The sequence below is a fragment of the Balaenoptera acutorostrata genome, chromosome 13 (assembly GCF_949987535.1).
Source record: "Balaenoptera acutorostrata chromosome 13, mBalAcu1.1, whole genome shotgun sequence".
NCBI classification, from domain to species: Eukaryota; Metazoa; Chordata; class Mammalia; order Artiodactyla; family Balaenopteridae; genus Balaenoptera; species Balaenoptera acutorostrata.
In genome coordinates this window covers 64,557,176-64,580,424 of record NC_080076.1, presented here as the reverse complement: position 1 = coordinate 64,580,424, position 23,249 = coordinate 64,557,176, and the positions used below count along the sequence as shown (strand labels likewise).

The window sequence follows — 23,249 nt, the reverse complement described above, 5'->3', positions numbered from 1 at the left end:
AGTAGAATTCTAGATGTGAGAGCAGCTCTAGACTTCTACCTGTGTACGTTAGGGGAAAAAGACAAGGTTTTTTGAGCAAAAAGAAAGGGCCATTTTTCTTTTTCTTTTTTTGGTATAAAGATAAGCACAAATTAACAGAGGTTTGAAAAAAATAGTTTAGCTTTGTCTCATCAATAAGGTATGAGTTTGGCCTGAAAATGGATTAAGTCTCTTTACCTTAAACAACCCAAAACTCTGGTCTCTTAAAAGTTTTATTGAGAATCTATATTTTCAAGCAATTATTGTTAAACATCAACATTTTTCTATCAAAGATATATTTGTGCCTTATGTTATTTTCTATTTCCCATTGGAATTAAGAAGTAAACTACTGCTTATCTTAACTTTTGAAATCCAATGAGAACTAGGCAATATGGCTAAAAAAGAGCATCTGGAAAGCTTATGTTATAGGAAGTATATTTGAATTACTTTTGGCAACTAGCAGTAATTTAAAGTAAATCACATATCTCCTGCAGACTCAAATTTCCCTAAGAGTAAAATAGTGGCTTGTCTTAAAATTTAGATCTATGAGATTCTTCCAAATCAAATCTTCTTAACTAATTGAAGCTAATAATTTCACTTATATTCAGGATGAGAATACCATCTCTCTTTGTTGGTTTTAAAATAATTGTTTCAAAGGAGAATCACATTAAGGAAGTTGAAACATGACTATTGTTTGGCCTAGGATTTTCCAGAGTCCCCCATGGACATGCCGATATGCTACTGTTCATATGTTTTACCTCATTCCTCTACTTTTCCTCAATTTTTATCAATAGGTATATAAATTGATCTAATCAAGGTAGGATAGGTAAACTTACATATTAGATGATGCAGAATGAAAATGTGGGAAAACACTTGTTTAGGTTATAACTTAGTAAAAGGGCATTAATGGATATTTACTAAATGTTTTCCAATAAACATGTATCTTTGCCAAAAGAAAAAAGCTAATTCTTTACAAGTGTATAGACTTGAGGAAACCAATTCTGTTGTGTTCTTATCTGGCCTATGTACTTCTAGTTCTGCTTATAAGGTTACATGCTAATTTTCATGACAGATTTTAAAGATTTTGGTTAATATTCAATCTGATAACTGATTACAAGAGATGAGTTTCAAATTGCATTTAGGATTTTTGATGGAATTCACCTCCTTAGAGGAGTGATCATTTACAGCCCTTTGATGGGGATGAAGTCATATAGATCGCTTTGAAGATGAGTACTACTATGGGGAGATAACTGCTGGGGTGAAACTTAAATGCTAATGAATTCACAAGGAACAATCGAGGGAGATGGGGCATTACATCATTTATTTAAAGTGTTTAAACTATCAGAAGTTTAATCGATCATATTGGTACATACAAATTTTAAAGCATCTGCTTTTTACTGTACTCCTGCTTGGTACAGGGTGGGATGAAGTGTGAAGACTTTTTTTTTTGTTCTGGGCTAGTTGAGAGATGTTTTAGTGTAGCAGAAAGAGCTGGGCTGATCAGGAGGCCTGGATCCCAGTCTACATCTTTCATTACCAGCCTTGTATTTTGTCATCTGTTTGATGTCATCTGTGAGATAAATAATATCTGATCTTCAAGTTGTATAACTGAAGAAAGCACTTTGAAAGTATAAAATATCACTGTAAAGTTATAAGGTATTATAATTGCAGGCAGTGAAAAATTTAGGTTATAACACTGAAAAAAATATGCTGTTCTATTTTTTCCTTTTTGGTGCACTTTTCTAGGTGAATGTGCCTCTTAGGAGCAATCGTCTGGGAGAGTCTGGGATAAGCTTGGGCTGCACAGGCAGTGTGCTCCCCGAAAGACTCGGAGCAGCTCAGCCGGCACATCGAGAGTGTGAAGCATGAAGTACATTTATTCTCCAAAAATGTTAATTAAATATAAGACAACATTTCAAGGATTCTGTTTTTTAAATAAATACAACAATAAAGTCAACGAAAACTAAAGTCATATTCAGAGTTAACACAGGCCACCACTTTTCACAGACCTCACGGCACTTTGAAGACGGCATTCAAATGTTGATTTGAGTTGTTCAGATATTTTAACTACGCAGAGCAATTTTTTAAGGTGGTGAAGCCACAAGATAAAAAAATAAAATCAATGACAGAAATTGGAACAAAGTATACTGTACATAAAGGTATCTGAATCTTCGATTTTGAGTTGAAAATGAGAAAATGGGGAGGTCCCGGGTTATCACACAGTGTTGCTTGGACCTGCAGAGATCGTGTCAGCCTCTGAGAGCCTTTGAGCTGTCAGCAATCACTTTCTAAGAGTCCTGGGGGTGATGGACAGTGGGGCTTATCAAAATTGCAAAGGGTTCTGAAAATCATATAAATATTAGTACAATTATACTGTCTTTGTATAAAAAAGCATCAAGTGTTCAGGGTATACATTGACTAGATTTACCAATATAATAGAAGATAGCTAGGATTTTTTAAGGATTTACCTTTTATTTTTACTGCATACAGAAGGATCAAACATTTAACTTGTCATCTTGCCTCCACTTAATTCCATATAAGCTCACAAAGGCAAGAAGTTTACCTTAAACACAGTATATTAGTCATGAATTTGGCAAAAACAAAACAAAAGCCCTTTTTTGTATGTAATATTGTATATTCCTGTGATTCAGTACCAAAGTATTTTTCTTACTAAAATGTATTCATATTTAAAAAAATTATCACTTAGGAAGGGAAAAACATCCTTCTGTTGTGAATTGGTTTTAAAGATAACATTTGAGACAAAATTTGGACTTCTTTTCCTCACTTCCACTCCCTTCCTTCTTCCTGTCATCGTTATCTTTACTTGAGATTTACTTGCTGCCCTGTGCCAGGGGTAGCAGGTGTCTGGCTCATGGATTGCTCAGTTGATTAAATCATTTGCTTGTCTTTTGAGGGGTGAGGCAAGGACAAAAATGTTAGTGAATTTTGGCTGTTGTTGTCCAAGCGCAACACTGCAGCAATATCCCATAAGGCCAGAAGATGGTGCTATTGTCTATAAAAGTAGACCTGCTGTTTTACTGCATTGTTCAAACTAGTATTTTAGGGACTTCTCTGGCGATTCTATGGTTAAGACTCCGCTCTTCCACTGCAGAGGGCGCGGGTTCCATCCCTGGTCGGGGCACTAAGATGCCCAAAAAAAGTCACTATTTTTTTTTTTCTTTTAATAATTTTTTTTAAATTAATATATTTATGGCTGTGTTAGGTCTTCGTTTCTGTGCGAGGGCTTTCTCTAGTTGTGGCAAGCGGGGGCCACTCCTCATCGCGGTGCGCGGGCTTCTCACTATCGCGGCCTCTCTTGTTGCGGAGCACAGGCTCCAGACGCGCAGGCTCAGTAGTTGTGGCTCACGGGCCCAGTTGCTCCGCGGCATGTGGGATCATTCCCAGACCAGGGCTCAAACCTGTGTCTCTTGCATTGAGCAGGCAGATTCTCAACCACTGCGCCACCAGGGAATCCCGAAAGTCAGCGTTTTTAAAGCCGTTTGTATTTTCAAAATTCACACAGGGCCTAAGCAAACTAGCAAAATTTAGTAATTGTTTCTATGCTTTTAATCAAGAGGTTTTGTATATCTATATCTATCTATCCTATCTATATCATATAAGGCATTAGACCTTTTCTTCTCAGGGATGTGGCACACATATGCATTTTTACAAATTGGATTATGAACACATAATTAAGTGATGTTACTTTAAAGGGTTTTTTTGTATCTCTTGTAATGAAATTATAATAGGGTGTCTAGGGAGAAACTTTTTCCTCCCGTCTTTCAATTTCTTACTTTTATATCCTGCTTTCCTCTCTTCTCCCCACTCCTTCTGTATGTATTGTGGTGTCTTAGGCATTACAATGACTTGTAATTTCTATGGCAAGATGCAGTTGTTGAGAGTGCAATATTAATACTGCACATAAAACTGCCTTAGAAGGTTTATTGGTACTTAGTATAGATCCATTTCTTACTTGGTTGATGCTTTCAACTCTAAGGTTCACATACGGGACTAGTCTCAGAGTGGAATGTTACCAGTTAAACTTATCTGCCAATGAGCGATTGTTTTATCTAAGAATTATGTGTTTTATTGTACACTTAATGAGTTCAGCGAGGCCCAGGCCCAGGAGGACTTCTGTCTTTTATTCTATGGCTGAATGCCCCAGTTCAGTTTTGCCCCTGTGCTATTGGTTCCATGAGGTATGAATAGACTGGGTTAACTGGGCTACGAGGCGTGTGGTCACTGGGAACATCATCTTGGTGAAGAGTTGTACAAAGGTCACAAGCGAATCCGAGGGACGTCTGCAGATTGTTTGCAACAAGCTTGTACCCCAGGCCCTGATCCGTGCGCTTGGGAGAGGCCAGTGAGCAAAACCCGAAAAGACCCTGTCCTCATGGGGCTTAGGATGGAGTTGGGAGTGGAGAGGGAGGTTATCCAAGCAAACGGTCCGGTGCGTTGATGGCGACAGTATTCGACGGAGCAGGGCAGGGCATGTATTGGGACGCGGGGGGCGAGGCCTGGGGACTACGAAGTCGGCCAGTGCGCGGAGACTGGACCAGGGCGCGGGAGTTGGCGCGGGTGCGGGTGCACGTGCGGGGCGGACCCCAGGGGGCGGGGCCAAGCCAGGGGCGGGGCTCGGTGTGCCAGGAGAACCCGGGACAGAGGCGGGACTCAGAGGGCGGGGAGGACCCAGGCGGACCATGGAGGCGGGGTTCTAAGCGGGGGCGGGGTTCTGGGCGGGGCGCGCCCCTGGGGCGGGGCTCGGAGGGCGGGTCCGCGGACGCCATTGCGCTGCTACCGGGTGGCCGGGGTCTTGTCGGGCGCGCGGCGTCCCGCCTCATATCCTGGCCGTCACCTGTCCGGTTCTCCGGCCCGGCCTCTGGCCCATCCCCGGCCTGGTCTCCACCCCGTCCACCCCCGTCCCCGCGGCGGCGCGCGCGGCCCGCTGGGCGGGGTTCCGGGGATGAGGAGGCGGCGGCGGCGGCGCGCGGAGACTATGCTCGGCAGCTGAGGAGACGCGGCGCCCGGAGCGCGGCGCGACCCACGGGATGGCTCAGCCGGCCGGCCCGGAGGGCGGCGAGGGGCCTCCGGACCCCGGGGCGGCCGCGGGCCCGCAGCACGCGCTGAGCCTGGAGGAAATCCTGCGGCTCTACAATCAGCCCATCAACGAGGAGCAGGCGTGGGCCGTGTGCTACCAGTGCTGCGGCTCCCTGCGCGCCGCGGACGCCGGCCGCCGCCAGCCCCACCGCCGGGTGCGCTCGGCCGCGCAGATCCGCGTGTGGAGGGACGGCGCCGTCACCCTGGCGCCCGCCGCCGGCGACGCGGGAGAGCCGGCCGCCGCCGCCGCGGGTGAGCCGCCCCCCGCGACCCCCTTCTCCCACAGAAGGACCGCGCCGCAGGCCCTTCCCCCAACCCCCGCGACCCCAGCCCCGTGCCCTTCCGCCCCGCGGCCCCCATCTCCCACGGCCCACGGAGGACCCCCACCCCGGCCCCAGGAGGACCTCGCCCCCCCCGGCCCCGGCCCTTCCGCCCCGGCGCCGCTCCCTCCCCCCCAGTCTCCTACTGGAGGACCCTCGCCAAGGCCCTGGGCCCTTTCCGCACAGCGACCCCCACATCTCCCACGGCTCCGCGGAGGACCTCCGCCCCGCCCCGGGCCCTTCCGCCCCGCGGCCCCCCACCCCTCACGGGAGGCCAGGGAAGCGGGCCGGGCCTGCGGCCGAGCGCGGCCCGCGTAGGTCTGAGCGTGGGCCGGAGCGTGGGCGGGGGGCGGGCGGCTGCTCCGGGAGTGGGGCGGGGGTCCGAGTGTCAGTGCGCGACCTGTCGGGGCACCGAGGCCCCGGAGAAGGGGAGTGGGGTCGGTCCCCGGACGCGAGAGGCCGGCTCTACGCGCTCGTGCTGCTCGCGGCCGAGCCCGGGTGGGATGTGTTCGGCGCTGCCGGCGTTCGCCAAGACCTGGTCGCGGGGAGGGGTGATGCGCTGGCAGGAGGGCTGCGCTTTCGCAAGGAGCTGTCAGCTGATTGTACTTTTCAAAGACAACGATATTCCCTCGGTTGGGAATGTAAAAAAATCTGAGCCCTGAGGCGAATGCTGCTATTTTGGGAGAAATGAAGAGGCTGAATTAACATAAAAATAATACGATTTCCCTGTACATTAATATTTGTTGTGATGAAAAACAAGCTTGTAAAGTAAAAAGTTGACAGGATGTCAGATAAATGGATAAAATGGATTTTACTTAGGTTATTATCTAATGTAAATTCTTCAAGATTATCACCTACCCATCAACATATAGCTACGGCTTACCCAAATATCTATTGATGATGAAGAGGAGGTTGATAATAGGTTTCTCCAATCGGTTTTTATCTAATTCAGCATTTTGAGAGACAGATCTATTAAAAATATTAAAAAAAGAAAATCCACCCTTACTTAAGTTGATGGAAGTGTCAAAATGCTTAAGGTGAAAGATGTACTTAGAATTAGTAAAGTGACTTATTGAATTGATTAAAATAGAGAACAGTCAAGAGGATGTTATCAATTCTTTCAATTCCAACAGAACATTTATTATTTATTTTCGGTGTCAGGTAAACAGACTTTTAGAATTTTAATTTATTTAAAGCCAGTCTTTTTGCAATTCTTTTGAAATTATTTCAAACAGTTTTTTAGTTCATTTGATGTGTCTATTGCTTTTAAACTTGGACAATATTAGTGGGAAATACTTGGAATTATAATTTATTTACAGTGTATTAATATGATATGAAAAGATACTTTCATAAAATACAGCAAAGCCATGCCTTGAGATCCAGTGTTTTAAGGGGAAAAATGGTTGTGTGCAACCTCCTTTTAGAAGTAGCATTGGTAGTGGTGATTTCCAGAAGGAACAAACTGGATTTACATTGTCCTTGAACTTAATCCCGGAGTTCAAATTATGTTTGTGGACCTACTAGTAGTTTAGTTGTCAAAGACTAATGGATTCTGGTGATAGTTTTTTAAAAAATCATAACCTTATGTTGAAATGAATTACTTTTTGCATCATTCATATGAATGATAACGTGTTGACTTCAATGTAATACATTCTCTCTTTCTGGAGAGAATGGCAGAGTTGTTTCCTGCAGCAGCAGTAATGGACTTGTAATCCATCCTCTTCCTCCTTAGTTCTGCTTGTACCTTTGCTGCCACTTGTGGAGAGAGCCCAATCAAAGTTGCCGATATGGTCTTGAGCATTTTAGGGCTGACTCATTAAAAATTTGGGAAGTTCATACTAAAATAGTGTTTATATTAGATAATTTATTTCTTCTTAGTATTAAGAGTAGTTGTGTGGGTATGGAAGGCACAACGTCTTCTGAACATTTACCCTGATTCTTAAAAACGCTGTATAACTTGGTACTCTGCACACTTGTATAAATTCTATTTTTAAGGAAAAATGGTAATCTTGAACCTCCATTCTAAGAAGCACTTTGTTTTTCATTGTAAGATGTTTAACATGATTGTGTGGTGGCAGTCAACAGCATTTGTATTTTCACGTGTTATCCATTGACTTATTTTCTAAATGCAGGTTTAGGAAGTTAAGTGATGTGCTTGAATTCATACTGGTAACTCTTTGAATCAAATCTAGGTCTTTTAACCTCTAGCCTTTGTAGTATTGTGGAATGGAACAGATTTGGTTTGAATTGGAATCATGATTCCTCCCCTTTCTAGCTGAGTGACCTTGAATAAGTTCCTTAATCTCCCTGAGTGCAACCTTCTCATCTGTAAAGTGAGAATAGATCACTTTTTCCCTACGGGATAGAGGTTTAAGTGAGATGGTATGTGTAAAGTGCCTAACGCAAGGCTTGGTATGTAGCAGGTACTCAGTAAGTTTTAGGTCTCTCCCTCTCCTGATCTTGCGGTCCTTTCACAGCACCACGGTGCCTCTGTCCAGCTGTTCTGTATTTTTTACTCAGAATTGGGACACATGTCTAGGTCAGGGATTCTCAGCCTATGCACTGACATTTTTGACTGAATAGCTCTTTGTGTGGGGGCTGTCCTGTGCCTGTGTAGGATGTTTAGCAGCATCCCTGGTCTCTACCCACCAGATGCCAGTTATCACCTGCCCCCTTCCCTGAGTAAACTCTTCAGACATGGCCACCTGTCCCCTGTTGAGAACCATTGGTCTAGCCAGTGATGGACGGTGCCGTGGATTGTGTTTAGCGTGGGGAAATGGATCCCAGCTGTAATCTTAAAGCGTGTGAATCTTTCAGCTGGCCACTGTTCTCTCTGCTGTTGAGTTGAATAGTTGGTTCTTACCGCTATCAGCAATATCGCTCCATTTAGTCCCATAGAAAGAAATAGCACTTCACACTCATTCTTAACTTGTTTTGGAATTGAATGTATCAGTAATTGATTTTATTCTTGTTTTAATAGTATCGACACGTACAGAATATTCACATTCAGGTTGAATTAAAAAAATTAGAAATACATATAAGAGAAATAGAAAAATGTGGGAGGCATGGAAATGAACCCAATATTGGAAGAAAACAGTGAAGAATGGATAATTTTATTTAGCATTCAGATGTAACTTAAAGTCATTTACTAACATGGCCATGAAAGCAGTGTGATATAGGACTGAAGGAGATTAAAGAAGAAGGAAAACTAGTTCTTTAGAGAATACCTTAAGAGGAAGAGATTAAATTATGAATCAGGATCTTAAAACGGGCAGTATATTTTATGAAGTATTTCTGTGATGCCGGGAGGGTGATTTGTTGATTAGAATCAAGAGGGTTTATGATTTATCTTAGGTGGCTTACTTAAAATTTTTATTTTCCCCAATGTTTATGAACTTGTAGTCATAAAAAGACCTTATTGTTTGGTAAAAGTTTATTACATACAGGTTGGTGAAGTTTTCATTCACACCATTAATTAATGAGTCAAAGGCACTCAGGCTCTTGATATACAATCTGCTGTTTTTAACCAGGGCACTTAACTGGTCTTTAGACACATTTTAGTGTACACTTTCTTTAGAAAGTAGTCATTGATGGAATTTAGGTTATATTCCAATCTCCACAAGATTATAACTCGTTTTTTTCTGGGATGCCACAAAGAATTATTAATGGTAGTACTAGAGCTTAGAACCACTCCATGGTCTTAGCAGCCTTGTAGACCTTAAATACCCATCTGACAAAAATAACTTTGTTTCAGATTTGGTTTCAAAATTTTTGATGTACCTTTAGCTTTAGATGTATAAAGAACACTTTCAAAATTATGAATGCATCTTGATTTAAAATCATTGTAAGGTTAGTGATAGGTTTTCCTGGGAGGAACAATGAAGGACTGCGTGCATATTAATAAAGGCATCCCTTGGTATAGGGAACATTGGGGCTTTGTTTGGGATTTGAAAAGAGGATGTGATCCGTGAGGCTTCTCAGCAGGGTTCATGCCAATTTGGTGGGGAAGTGGTCTTGGAATAATATCCTTTTTGAGTTTAAAGAGAGACAGAATATTTGCGGAGAAGGTTGAAATAGTGAAAACATGTTTAAAGAGATTAATTTTTGTTCACTCTTGATATTTTTCTTGAGTGTTTACATTCTGATCATTAAATGAAAGGAATACTTGAGGTGTGTGTGTCCAGGGTAGCGGTTGGGGGTGAATGACAGTATTAGGGGTTGGTGAAATACCTTGTCAGTTACAGCAATAGGTGAGAATTATTCCATGTGAACAATATGTCCAGATATGTGGGCTTAATTCAATTTTAAAAACATGCGCTGAGTCCCTATTACGTGCAAGCAGTATCCAGGTTTAGTTATTATAGAGGAGAAAATAGAACATAAACAGTGATCAGTTTACGGTGAAGCTAACGCAGGTCAACTTGGAACCTGCTCCCTTACACAGTCCCCTTCTAGGCCCCTGGGGGGGCTTTAACCATGTGTCCAGATGACCATTTGCAAGATTAAGATATTTTAGCCATAATCAGTTAAGATTGCTGTCACTTTTGACTCCAGTTTACTCTCCAACGTACTTCCATTTGGGTTGTGTGAGAATGGCCACAGACATTTTTGGGAGAAATTTTGGAATAATGCATTTGTGGTTTTGTATCTGTATTTCTGCCTTATGCAAAGGAAAACAGTGGAAAAATATCAGTCACGTATAGATATTGGTACGTAAGTAAGTTGGGACTCTTTTGGGAAACCATTTGTCTTACTAAGAGTTTTGACTCAACTTTAGAAGGAAAAAAATCACTGATCTACCGAGGACTATATGTTGATGAGAGATGAGTCACACTCTGCCTGTTTTATTTGTAAGGTGGGAATCGCTTTCCTGCTTCGTAGGTTCTGTAAAATGGCAGCAGTTCCCATCCCACTTTCATAATATTGGAGTCATACTATATTTCCCATTTGCTTCCTATTGGCTAAGTAGAAAAAAAAGAAACTACCGTCTCCCAGATTCTTGTTTAAAACTATGAGGAAAATATTGCGTGTTGCTAAATTGCCAAATTTAATGTTTTTTAAATAAATTTTTAATTTTGAGATAATTTTAGATTGAAGAAAAGTTGCAAACTTAGTGCAGAGGGTTCCTGTGTGCCTCTCACCTGTATCCCTTAATGTTAACATCTTATATTACTGGGTACATTGGTCAAAACTAACTAACGGCATATTACTATTAGCTAAACTTCAGACTTCACTTGGAGTTCCCTAGTTTTTCTGTTAGTGTGCTTTTTCTGTTCCAGAATCCCACCCAGGACACCTGGTTGTGTTTAGTCATCATGGCTCATTAGTCTCTTCTCTCTGTGGCAGTTTCTCAAACTTTCCTTGTTTCCCATGACCTTGAGAGTCTTGAGGAGTACTGGTTGGGGGTTTTGCAGAATGTCCTTGCATTTAGGTTTGCCTGCTGTTTTCTTGACTAGGCTGGGGTTATGCGTTTGAGCGAAGAGTACCAGAAAGGGGAAGGGCTCCCCTCGTCACATTTGATTGAGGCACATGATATCCACACAGCACCACTGGGGATGTGAGCCTTGTTTGCCAGGTTTCTCCAATAAGGAGTTTTACTGTTTTTAACTTTTCTATACTTTATTCTTTGGAAGGGAGTTACTGAGTCCAGTCTGCATTCACGGGGGCCTCCTCCTGGAGTCGTGAATATATCTACTTAGTATTTTTTGGATTCTTCTGTAAGGAAGATTTGATTCTTCTCCCCATTTACTTATTTATTCAGTCATTTATTAAGTCTGGATCCATGTATGTTTTACACTTTGTTATCTGTTACCATGTTATTTCTTTTGTTGCTCAAATTGTTCCAGCTGTGGCCATTGGAAGCTCCTTCAGGTTGGCGCCCATGTCCCTTTGATGTGCCCCATCCTTTTGTGTTTTTGAGCACATCCTTACTTTCTGGCACTACAAGGTGCTTCAAGGCTTATCATGTGTATTTTCTGCCCCAGCCCTAGAATCAGATATATCTTCAAGGAGCTCAGTGCTGGGTGTTCTTGTTGTTACTGAGGTGTATTTATATATATATATATATATATATATATATATATATATATATATATTTATTTATTATTTCTGAGATATACATTTTAAAGTAATAACTAGAATTATGACTTACAATATTATACCAGAACATATAAGATTTTTAGAAATGTCATGTAATGTCTGAAACATTTATAGTAACCTATTTCCATACAAATAACCCAAAGAAAGTTTAGTATTAGTTGTTTTTTTTGCTTTTTTTATACTTCAGGTTCTTATTAGTCATCAGTTTTATACACATCAGTGTATACATGTCAATCCCAATCGCCCAATTCAGCACACCACCATCCCCACCCCACCGCGGCTTTCCCCCCTTGGTGTCCATACGTTTGTTCTCTACATCTGTGTCTCAACTTCTGCCCTGCACACTGGTTCATCTGTACCATTTTTCTAGGTTCTACATACATGCGTTAATATACGATATTTGATTTTCTCTTTCTGACTTACTTCACTCTGTATGACAGTCTCTAGATCCATCCATGTCTCAACAAATGACTCAATTTCGTTCCTTTTTATGGCTGAGTAATATTCCATTGTATATATGTACCACAACTTCTTTATCCATTCGCCTGTTGATGGGCATTTGGGTTGCTTCCATGACCTGGCTATTGTAAATAGTGCTGCAGTGAACATTGGGGTGCATGTGTCTTTTTGAATTATGGTTTTCTCTGGGTATGTGCCCAGTAGTGGGATTGCTGGATCATATGGTAATTCTATTTTTAGTTTTTTAAGGAACCTCCATACTGTTCTCCATAGTGGCTGTAACAATTTACATTCCCACCAACAGTGCAAGAGGGTTCCCTTTTCTCCACACCCTCTCCAGCATTTGTTGTTTGTAGATTTTCTGATGATGCCCATTCTAACTGGTGTGAGGTGATACCTCATTGTAGTTTTGATTTTCATTTCTCTAATAATTAGTGATGTTGAGCATCTTTTCATGTGCTTCTTGGCCATCTGTATGTCTTCTTTGGAGAAATGTCTATTTAGGTCTTCTGCCCATTTTTGGATTGGGTTGTTTCTTTAATATGGAGCTGCATGAGCTGTTTATATATTTTGGAGATTAATCCTTTGTCCATTGATTCGTTTGCAAATATTTTCTCCCATTCTGAGGGTTGTCTTTTCGTCTTGTTTATAGTTTCCTTTTCTGTGCAAAAGCTTTGAAGTTTCATTAGGTCCCATTTGTTTATTTTTGTTTTTATTTCCGTTTCTCTAGGAGGTGGGTCAAAAAGGATATTGCTGTGATTTATGTCATAGAGAGTTCTGCCTATGTTTTCCTCTAACAGTTTTATAGTGTCCAGTCTTACATTTAGGTCTCTAATCCATTTTGAGTTTATTTTTGTATATGGTGTTAGGGAGTGTTCTAATTTCATTCTTTTACATGTAGCTGTCCAGTTTTCCCAGCACCACTTATTGAAGAGACTCTCTTTTCTCTATTGTATATCTTTGCCTCCTTTGTCATAGATTAGTTGACCATAGGTGCGTGGGTTTATCTCTGGGCTTTCTATCTTCTTCCATTGATCTATGTTTCTGTTTTTGTGCCAGTACCGTATTCTCTTGATTACTGTAGCTTTGTAGTATAGTCTGAAGTCAGGGAGTCTGATTCCTCCAGCTCCATTTTTTTGCCTCAAGACTGCTTTGGCTATTCGGGGTCTTTTGTGTCTCCATACAAATTTTGAGATGATTTGTTCTAGTTCCGTAAAAAATGCCATTGGTAATTTGATAGGGATTGCATTGAATCTGTAGATTGCTTTGGGTAGTATAGTCATTTTCACAATATTGATTCTTCCAATCCAAGAACTTGGTATATCTCTCCATCTGTTTGTATCATCTTCAATTTTTCTCATCAGTGTCTTTTAGTTTTCTGCATACAGGTCTTTTGTTTCCCTAGGTATTTTATTCTTTTTGTTGCAATGGTAAATGGGAGTGTTTCCATAATTTCTCTTTCAGATTTTTCATCATTAGTGTATAGGAATGCAAGAGAGTTCTGTGCATTAATTTTGTATCCTGCAACTTTACCAAGTTCATTGATTAGCTCTAGTAGTTTTCTGGTGGCATTTTTAGGATTCTGTATGTATAGTATCATGTTATCTGCAAACAGTGACAGTTTTACTTCTTTTCCAATTTGTATTCCTTTAATTTTTTTTTCTTCTCTGATTGCCGTGGCTAGGACTTCCAAAACTATGTTGAATAATAGTGGTGGGAGTGGGCATCTTGTCTCGTTCCTCATCTTAGTGGAAATGGTTTCAGTTTTTCACCATTGAGAATGATGTTTGCTGTGGGTTTGTCATATATGTCCTTTATTATGTTGAGGTAGGTTCCCTCTATGCCCACTTTCTGGAGAGTTTTTATCATAAATGGGTGTTGAATTTTGTCAAAAGTTTTTTCTGCATCTATTGAGATGATCATATGGTTTTTATTCTTCAATTTGATAATATGGTGTATCACATTGATTGATTTGTGTATATTGAAGAATCCTTGCATTCCTGGGATAAACCCCACTTGATCATGGTGTATGATCCTTTTAATGTACTGTTGGATTCTGTTTGCTAGTATTTTGTTGAGGATTTTTGCATCTATATTCATCAGTGATATTGGTCTGTAATTTTCTTTTTTTGTGATATCTTTGTCTGGTTTTGGTATCAGGGTGATGGTGGCCTCATAGAATGAGTTTGGGAGTGTTCCTTCCTCTGCAATTTTTTGGAAGAGTTTGAGAAGGATAGGTGTTAGCTCTTCTCTAAATGTTTGATAGAATTCACCTGTGAAGCCATCTGGTTGTGGACTTCTGTTGGAAGATTTTTAATCACAGTTTCAATTTCATTATTTGTGATTGGTCTGTTCATATTTTCTGTTTCTTCCTGGTTCAGTCTTGGAAGGTTGTACCTTTCTAAGAATTTGTCCATTTCTTCCAGGTTGTCTGTTTTATTGGCATAGAATTGCTTGTAGTGGTTTCTTAGGATGCTTTGTATTTCTGCAGTGTCTGTTGTAGCTTCTCCGTTTTCATTTCTAATTTTATTTTATTTATTTTTTTTAAACTTTGGGTTTGTTTGTTTGTATGTTTATTTATTTATTTATTTATTTACTTATTTATGGCTGTGTTGGGTCTTCGTTTCTGTGCGAGGGCTTTCTCCAGTTGCGGCAAGTGGGGGCCACTCTTCATCGCAGTGCACGGGCCTCTCATTATCGCGGCCTCTCTTGTTGCAGAGCATAGGCTCCAGATGCGCAGGCTCAGTAATTGTGGCTCACGGGCCTAGTTGCTCCACGGCACGTGGGATCTTCCCAGACCAGGGCTCGAACCTGTGTCCCCTGCATTGGCAGGCAGATTCTCAACCACTGCACCGCCAGGGAAGCCCCATTTCTAATTTTATTGATTTGAGTCCTCTCCCTCTTTTTCTTGATGAGTCTGGCTAAAGGTTTATCAATTTTGTTTATCTTCTCCAAGAACCAGCTTTTAGTTTTATTGATCTTTGCCATTGTTTTCTTTGTTTCTATTTCATTTATTTCTGCTCTGATCTTTATGATTTCTTTCCTTCTACTAACTTTGGATTTTGTTTGTTCTTCTTTCTCTAGTTCCTTTAGGTGTTAAGTTAGATTGTTTACTTGAGATTTCTCTTGTTTCTTGAGGTAGGCTTGTATAGCTATAACCTTCCCTCTTAGAACTGCTTTTGCTGCATCCCATAGGTTTTGGATCGTTGTGTTTTCATTGTCATTTGTCTCTAGGTATTTTTTGATTTCCTCTTTGATTTCTTCAGTGATCTCTTGGTTATTTAGTAACGTATTGTTTAGCCTCCATGTGTTTGTGTTTTTTACGTTTTTTTCCCTGTAATTCATTTCTAATCTCATAGCATTGTAGTCAGAAAAGATGCTTGATATGATTTCAGTTTTCTTAAATTTCCTGAGGCTTGATTTGTGACCCAAGATGTGATCTATCCTGGAGAATGTTCCGTGCGCACTTGAGAAGAAAGTGTAATCTGCTGTTTTTGGATGGAATGTCCTATAAATATCAATTAAATCTATCTGGTCTACGGTGTCATTTAAAGCTTCTGTTTCCTTATTAATTTTCTGTCTGGATGATCTGTCCATTGGTGTAAGTGAGGTGTTAAAGTCCCCCACTATTATTGTGTTACTGTCGATTTTCTCTTTTACAGCTGTTAGCAGTTGCCTTATGTATTGAGGTGCTCCTATGTTGGGTGCATCTATATTTATAATTGTTATATCTTCTTCTTGGATTGATCCCTTGATCATTATGCAGTGTCCTTCCTTGTCTCTTGTAACATTCTTTATTTTAAAGTCTATTTTATCTGATATGAGTATAGCTACTCCAGCTTTCTTTTGATTTCCATTTGCATGGAATATCTTTTTCCATCCCCTCACTTTCAGTCTGTATGTGTCCCTAGGTCTGAAGTGGTGGGTCTCTTGTAGACAGCATATATATGGATCTTGTTTTTGTATCCATTCAGCAAGCCTGTGTCTTTTGGTTGGAGCATTTAATCCATTCACGTTTAAGGTAATTATCGATATGTATGTTCCTGTGACCATTTTCTTAATTGTTTTGGGTTTGTTTTTGTAGGTCCTTTTCTCCTCTTGTGTTTCCCACTTAGAGAAGTTCCTTTAGCATTTGTTGTAGAGCTGGTTTGGTGGTGCTGAATTCTCTTAGCTTTTGCTTGTCTGTAAAGCTTTTGATTTCTCCATCAAATGTGAATGAGATCCTTGCCGGGTAGAGTAATTTTGGTTGTAGGTTCTTGCCTTTCATCACTTTAAGTATATCATGCCACTCCCTTCTAGCTTGTAGAGTTTCTGCTGAGAAATCAGCTGTTAACCTTATGGGAGTTCCCTTGTATGTTATTTGTCATTTTTCCCTTGTTGCTTTCAATAATTTTTCTTTGTTTTTAATTTTTGCCAATTTGATTGCTATGTGTCTCAGTGTGTTTCTCCTTGAGTTTATCCTGAATGGGACTCGCTGTGCTTTCTGGAGTTGGGTGGCTATTTCCTTTCTCATGTTAAGGAAGTTTTTGAGTATAATCTCTTCAAATATTGTCTTGAGTCCTTTCTCTCTTCTCCTTCTGGGACCCCTATGATGCGAATGTTGTTGCATTTAATGTTGTCCCAGAGGTCTCTTTGACTGTCTTCATTTCCTTTCATTCTTTTTTCTTTTTTTTTTTTTTTTTAAGGATTTTCTTATTTATTTATTTATTTATTTATTTATCTTTGGCTGTGTTGGGTCTTCGGTTCGTGCGAGGGCTTTCTCCAGTTGCGGCAAGCGGGGGCCACTCTTCATCGCGGTGCGGGGACCGCTCTTCATTGCGGTGCGCGGGCCTCTCTCCATCGCGGCCCCTCCCGTCGCGGGGCACAGGCTCCAGACGCGCAGGCTCAGCAATTGTGGCTCACGGGCCCAGCCGCTCCGTGGCATGTGGGATCTTCCCAGACCAGGGCTCGAACCCGTGTCCCCTGCATTAGCAGGCAGATTCTCAACCACTGCGCCACCAGGGAAGCCCTCATTCTTTTTTCTTTATTCTTTTCCATGGCAGTGAATTCCATCATTCTGTCTTCCAGGTCACTTATCCGTTCTTCTGCCTCAGTTATTCTGCTATTGATAATTTCTAGTGTAGTTTTCATTTCAGTTATTGTATTGTTCATCTCTGTTTGTTCTTTAATTCTTCTATGTCTTTGTTAAACATTTCTTGCATCTTCTCGATCTTTGCCTCCATTGTTTTTCCGAGGTCCTGGATCATCTTCACTGTCATTATTTTGAATTCTTTTTCTGGAAGGTTGCCTATCTCCACTTCATTTAGTTGTTTTTCTGGGGTTTTATCTTGTTCCTTCATCTGGGACATAGCCCTCTGCCTTTTCATCTTGTCTATCTTTCTGTGAATGTGGTTTTTGTTCCACAGGCTGCAGAATTGTAGTTCTTCTTGCTTCTGCCCTGGTTTTGTTTTTAATACAGAAGAAGAATTGAAATGGTAAAAGTTTTGGTTATTTTTGTTGTTCACACTTTGTTAGATTTGGGAAGTATCTCTGTCTGGTATCTTGCTTTTACTGGCTTGCCCACCATTTTCTGCCTGTGTATTCTATTCAATCCTTCGTTCAGCAGTTGTTTATTAAATACCATAGAGCCAAGTTGAGTAGGGAGGCTTGGAGAGAGCAGTCTGCCCAACCTGTTTATCAGAAGGGAGATATACCTGGGAACTGAAGCCAGAGGAGCCTGTATTGGGGTATAAACTTGGATGGACTGGAGCTGAGAGGAGGTCAGTGAAATGTGACCTGGGGTCAAGTGTGGCTTGACCGAGATACATAGATGGTCAAGAACTGGTCTGGGGACTTCCCTGGTGGTGCAGTGGTTGAGAATCCACCTGCCAATGCAGGAGACACGGGTTTGAGCTCTGGTCCAGGAAGATCCCACATGCCGCGGAGCAACTGAGCCCGTGTGCCACAACTACTGAGCCTGCGCTCTAGAGCCCACGAGCCATAACTACTGAAGCCTGCGTGCCTAGAGCCCGTGCTCCACAACAAGAGAAGCCACCGCACTGAGAAGCACGCTCACTGCAATGCAGAGTAGCCCCCGCTGTCTGCAACTAGAGAAAGCCCACACGCAGCAATGAAGACCCAACACAGCCAAAAAAAAAAAAAATTAAATTAAAAAAAAACAAAAAAGGACTGGTTTGGGACAAGTCTTGGGATCACTGGCCTCCCTCTTGAAAGTACTTCTGGCACCTCTGGGCTAGAGGTGTCCCTAACATAGCAGCAGAACCATGCAGAATGTTGACAGTCAACCAGATTTGAAATCGTTCCCCATTTTGTAAATGTGCATTTTCTTTTTTTAACTTTTTTTGATGGGTATCACACTTTAAAAAAAAAATTTATTTATTTGACTGCGCTGGGTCTTAGTTGCAGCATGTGGGATTTTTAGTTACTGCATGTGGGATCTAGCTCCCTGCCCAGGGATCGAACCCAAGCCCCCTGCATTGGGAGTGCAGAGCCTTAACCTGTGGACGACCAGGGAAGTCCCTGTGCATTTTCATTATGGCTCTGAAGTGTAACGTGTAGATAAAATGCTTGTAAAATGTCTTAAACCAAACAAACAAAAGAGATGAAAACTAAGTATCTATCATTGAGAAAATGGTTTTTCATCTTGTCTAAGTATTTGACTGTTACATGGGATTGTGATTATTTTAGGGGACCAGAAAAATACTGATGTGTATAAACAGTAATGTGTATTTATTAGGAAAGGTAGTGGTATTTTCCCTAATTCTAACTTCTGTGTAGTTACTTTCGAGTGGTAGTATAACGGACGAGACAAGATTTTTTCTTCCTGCACCGGCATTGAATTTAGTATTCGGCTTATCTGGTCCAGACTGCTGTTCTCAGGGCAGTATCTAACTGGCATTCTATTGATTTTAAATAGATACCTCGTTTTGTTTTGCTGCTTGCATTATCCTCACCATACAAAGAAAATACATTAAGAAAATGTTATACCAGATTTTTATGCAATTTGAGCAGTTTTCATCTAGTTGCATGAGAGTTCAACAGCTGTTTTTGGTTTTAGTGATGACAGGCTGGTAATCAGAATTTCTTAAAGACTCTGGTGTATGTTGTATCTATTTGAAGATAATTAAATCATTGACCACTTCTGTCTAAAAATCTAATTTCTTTGGACATTTCCTCCTCAAAACTTATTTTCTTGGGCTTTTTAAAACTTTTTTGAAAGTTCAGTATACGTACAGAAAAGTGCACAAATCATTAATGACACAATCGCGTAAACACCAACCTGGTTAAGAACAAAGGAACATTACAAGTAGCCTTCCACATGTAATCAGTGCCTTAGTTTATCACCATACATTGGGCTTGCTTGCTTGCTTATGAACTTTATGTGTGTGGAATCTTACATTATGTGTTTTTTGTGTCTGGCTGCTTTTGTTCAACATCATGTTTGTGAGATAAATTACTTGTTGTTGCATGTTGCTTTAGTTTGTTTTTATTGCTATACAGTATTCAACTGCATGAAAAAACCAAAGTTGATTTACCCATTCTGCTGTTGATGGACGTATGAATTGTTTGAAGTTTTTAGCTATTTCAAATAACATTGCTATGAACACTTCTGAATATATGTATGTACTTCTGTTAGGTATACATCTAGTAGACTTGCTGGATTGTTGCATGTGTGTCTCTTGAGTTTTAGTAGATAATGCCAAGCAGTTTTACAAAGTGCTGGTTTCAGTTTACCTTTCTTACTAGCAGTGTATCTGCTGCTCCACATCCACTCTAATACTTGGAAATGTTATTAAAAAATAAGAAGTTTAGCTGTTTGAATAGTACATATCTCATAGTGGTTTTAAGTTGTGTTTATCTGATGGCTAATCAGGTTGAGTGCCTTTTCATATGGTTATTGGCCATGAGGATATCTCTTTTGTGAAGTTCCTGTTCAGGTCTTTTGACCATTTTTCTATTAGGTTTTTTTCTTATAAGATATATAACATAAAAATTACCATTTTAACCATTTATTTTAATGGCATTAATTACATTCACAGTGTTGTACAACCATCACCACTATCTATTTCCAAAATTTTTCATCACCCCAAACTGAAACTGTAACCATTAAGCAGTAACTGCCGGTTCTCCCCTTCCCCAGTCCCTGGTAAATGCAACTCTACTTCTATTGTTTTTTGTCTCTCCTTATTTTTACATGTTCTGATTTTTGTGTACTGTGGATACGAACCATTGGCCAGCTGTGTGTATTGCAGTTATCTTCTCCAACTCTGTGGCTTTCCTTTTCACATTGTTAATGGTGTGTTTTGATGAATAGAAGTTTTTCACTCTGCTATATTTCTGATGTCACTCTCCTAGAAGTTTTGATATATCATCACATTTTTATTATCACTAAATTCAAGTATCTTTCTGATTTCCATTGTAATTTCTTCTTTGATCCATGGGTTATTCTGTCAATTTTTATTTATATTGAGACTATATTTTTAGGTACATACAAATTTAGAGTTGTGATAACGTCTTGGTGGATTGACCTTTTTGTCAATGTGGCTATAGTTTCTTGGTGGATTGACCTTTTTGTCAATGTGGCTATAGTTACATGTGTAAAGTTACATCGGCTTTCTTTGACTAATGTTTGCATGGTATATTCCTTTTCATAATTTCATTATCAATTTTTTTATATTCTTACATTTAAGGTGTGTTTTTTACAAGGAGGATATAGTTTGGATTTTTTTTAATCTAATATAGCAATGTGTACTTTTAAATTGGATTATTTATTTTATTTACAGTTAATGTAATTACTGATTTTTTTTTTTTAAATTAATTAATTTATTTATTTATTATTTTTGGCTGTGTTGGGTCTTCGGTTCGTGCGAGGGCTTTCTCCAGTTGTGGCAAGCGGGGGCCACTCTTCATCGCGGTGCGGGAACCGCTCTTCATCGCGGTGCGCGGGCCTTTCCCTATTGCGGCCCCTCCCGTTGCGGGGCACAGGCTCCAGACGCGCAGGCTCAGCAATTGTGGCTCACGGGCCTAGCCGCTCCGCGGCATGCGGGATCTTCCCAGACCAGGGCTCGAACCTGTGTCCCCTGCATTAGCAGGCAGATTCCCAACCACTGCGCCACCAGGGAAGCCCCGTAATTACTGATTTTTAAAATCAGTAATTTAAGAGCCCGTTATCTTACTCTTTCCATTTGTCCCACCAGTTCTGTATTAACTTTCTATCCCTTATCTTCTTTTTGATTAAGTATTTTTTAATTGTTGAAATTTCTTCCTTCATTAGCTTGCTTATTGTATATTCCTTTACTGTTCTTTTTAGTAGTTGCTTTACAACATGGATTATTGACTTTTTTAAAAAATATATTTATTTATTTATTTTTGCCCGCATTGGGTCTTAGTTGCGGCCCGCAGGCTCTTTAGTTGTTGCGCGCGGGCTTAGTTGCCCCACAGCATGTGGGATCTTAGATCCCTGACCAGGGATCAAAGCGTGACCCCTGCATTGGAAGGCGGATTCTCAACCACTGGACCACCAACGAAGTCCCAGATTATTGACTTTTTATTAAAGTTTCATATAAATTACTAGTTATATTACTCTCTGGACAGTGCAGAGATCTTAGAACACTGTCACTCCATTTATCTCCTTTTGCTTTTTTATTATTGTTGACATGTATTTTAGTTTATCATAGATTTTAAACATAAGATAATATTTTTGTACAGTTTAATATTCATGTGGATTTTTTCACATATTTGCTCTTTCCATGCTCTTTGTTTGTTCCTACATTACTATACTTTCTTCTGGGATTATTTTCCTCCTGCCTGAAGAGCTCCCTTTAGTATTTACTTTAGTGCAGGTCTGCTGCTGTTGAATTCACTGTTTTTGTTAGTCTGGAAATGTCTCTATTTTGTCTTCATTTTTAAAGCAAATTTTAATTAAAATGTAACTAACAGAAAAGTGCATAAATCATAACTGATGGCTTTTTACAATGTGAGTACACTCATATTAGCAGGACACAGATCAAGGAACAGAACATTACTACCATCCCAGAACGTCTGCCTGTGCACCCTTTTAGTCACCAACCACCGTGAGTCACCACCATCATGACTTATAATGGCATATGTTTAGCCTGTATTTGAGCTTAAATATATAGAATCGACCAGTATTAGGCTACCTTATTTCTGACTTCTTTCTCTGAACTTTGTGACATTGATCCACATTGTTGCATATAGTTGTAGTTTGTTCATTCACATTTTAGTGTCATATTCCGTTGTATGACTAGACCATAATTTATCCATTCTACTCTAGATGGACATTAGAGTTTTGGGATCTTGCATTTGGACATCCAGTTATTGGATATTATGAATAATGCTGCCGTGAACACTATTAAACATGTCTTTTGGTGAACAAATGTAGCATTTGTTCCAGGTATATACTCAACCTCAAACCCCCCTCCATCATACCAATGAGCTACTTAGATATTCACCACCCATATAGACAGACATCCGCCTAGATTCGCCAGCCATTTTATCAAAAATTTAATACTAAATCTGACACAAACCACACAACACAACCATACAAACACCACCTATATATAACAAGTTAATGTAGCTTAAACACTTCTTAAAGCAAGGCACTGGAAATGTCTAGATGGGCTCACTAGCCCGATGAACATACAGGTTTGGTCCCAGCCTTTTTGTTAGTTTTTAATAGAATTACACATGCAAATATCTGCACTTCGGTGAGAATGCCTTCTAAATCACTAAGATTAAAAGGAGCAGGTATCAAGCACGCTGTACCAGCAGCTCACAACATCTTGCTCAACCACACCCCCACGGGAGACAGCAGTGATAAGAATTAAGCCATAAATGAAAGTTCAACTAAGGCATATTAATAAGGGTGGTAAATTTCACGCCAGCCACTGTGGTCATACGATTGACCCGAATTAATAGAATTATGGTGTAAAACGTGTTAAAGAATTATACAAAATAAAATTAAACCTTGATTAAGCTGTAAAAAGCCATAATTAAAGTAAAAATAAACTACGAAAGTGACTAACATATCCTGATTACATGATAGCTAAGACCCGAACTGGGATTAGATACTCCACTATGCTTAACCCTAAACCCAGATAATCATAAGAACTAGACTATTTGCCAGAGTACTACTAGCAACAGCTTAAAACTCAAAGGACTTGGCGGTGCTTCACACCCCTCTAGAGGAGCCTGTTCTATGATCGATAAACCCCGATAAACCTCACCAACCCTTGC

General features: G+C 40.3%; 1 protein-coding gene across 7 annotated transcripts in view; it reads left to right on the top strand.

The window, feature by feature from the left end:
* Nucleotides 1–4,791: 4,791 nt before the first annotated feature.
* The window catches only part of SPIRE1 (spire type actin nucleation factor 1), a 216,406-nt gene continuing 197,948 nt past the window's right edge, over nt 4,792–23,249 (top strand). For all 7 annotated transcript variants that reach the window (XM_057526508.1, XM_057526507.1, XM_057526506.1 and 4 more), the window contains exon 1: nt 4,792–5,367. In XM_057526508.1, coding sequence (XP_057382491.1) covers nt 5,067–5,367 — 301 coding nt within the window. In that variant the 5' untranslated portion in view covers nt 4,792–5,066. The remainder of the gene's footprint in view (nt 5,368–23,249) is intronic.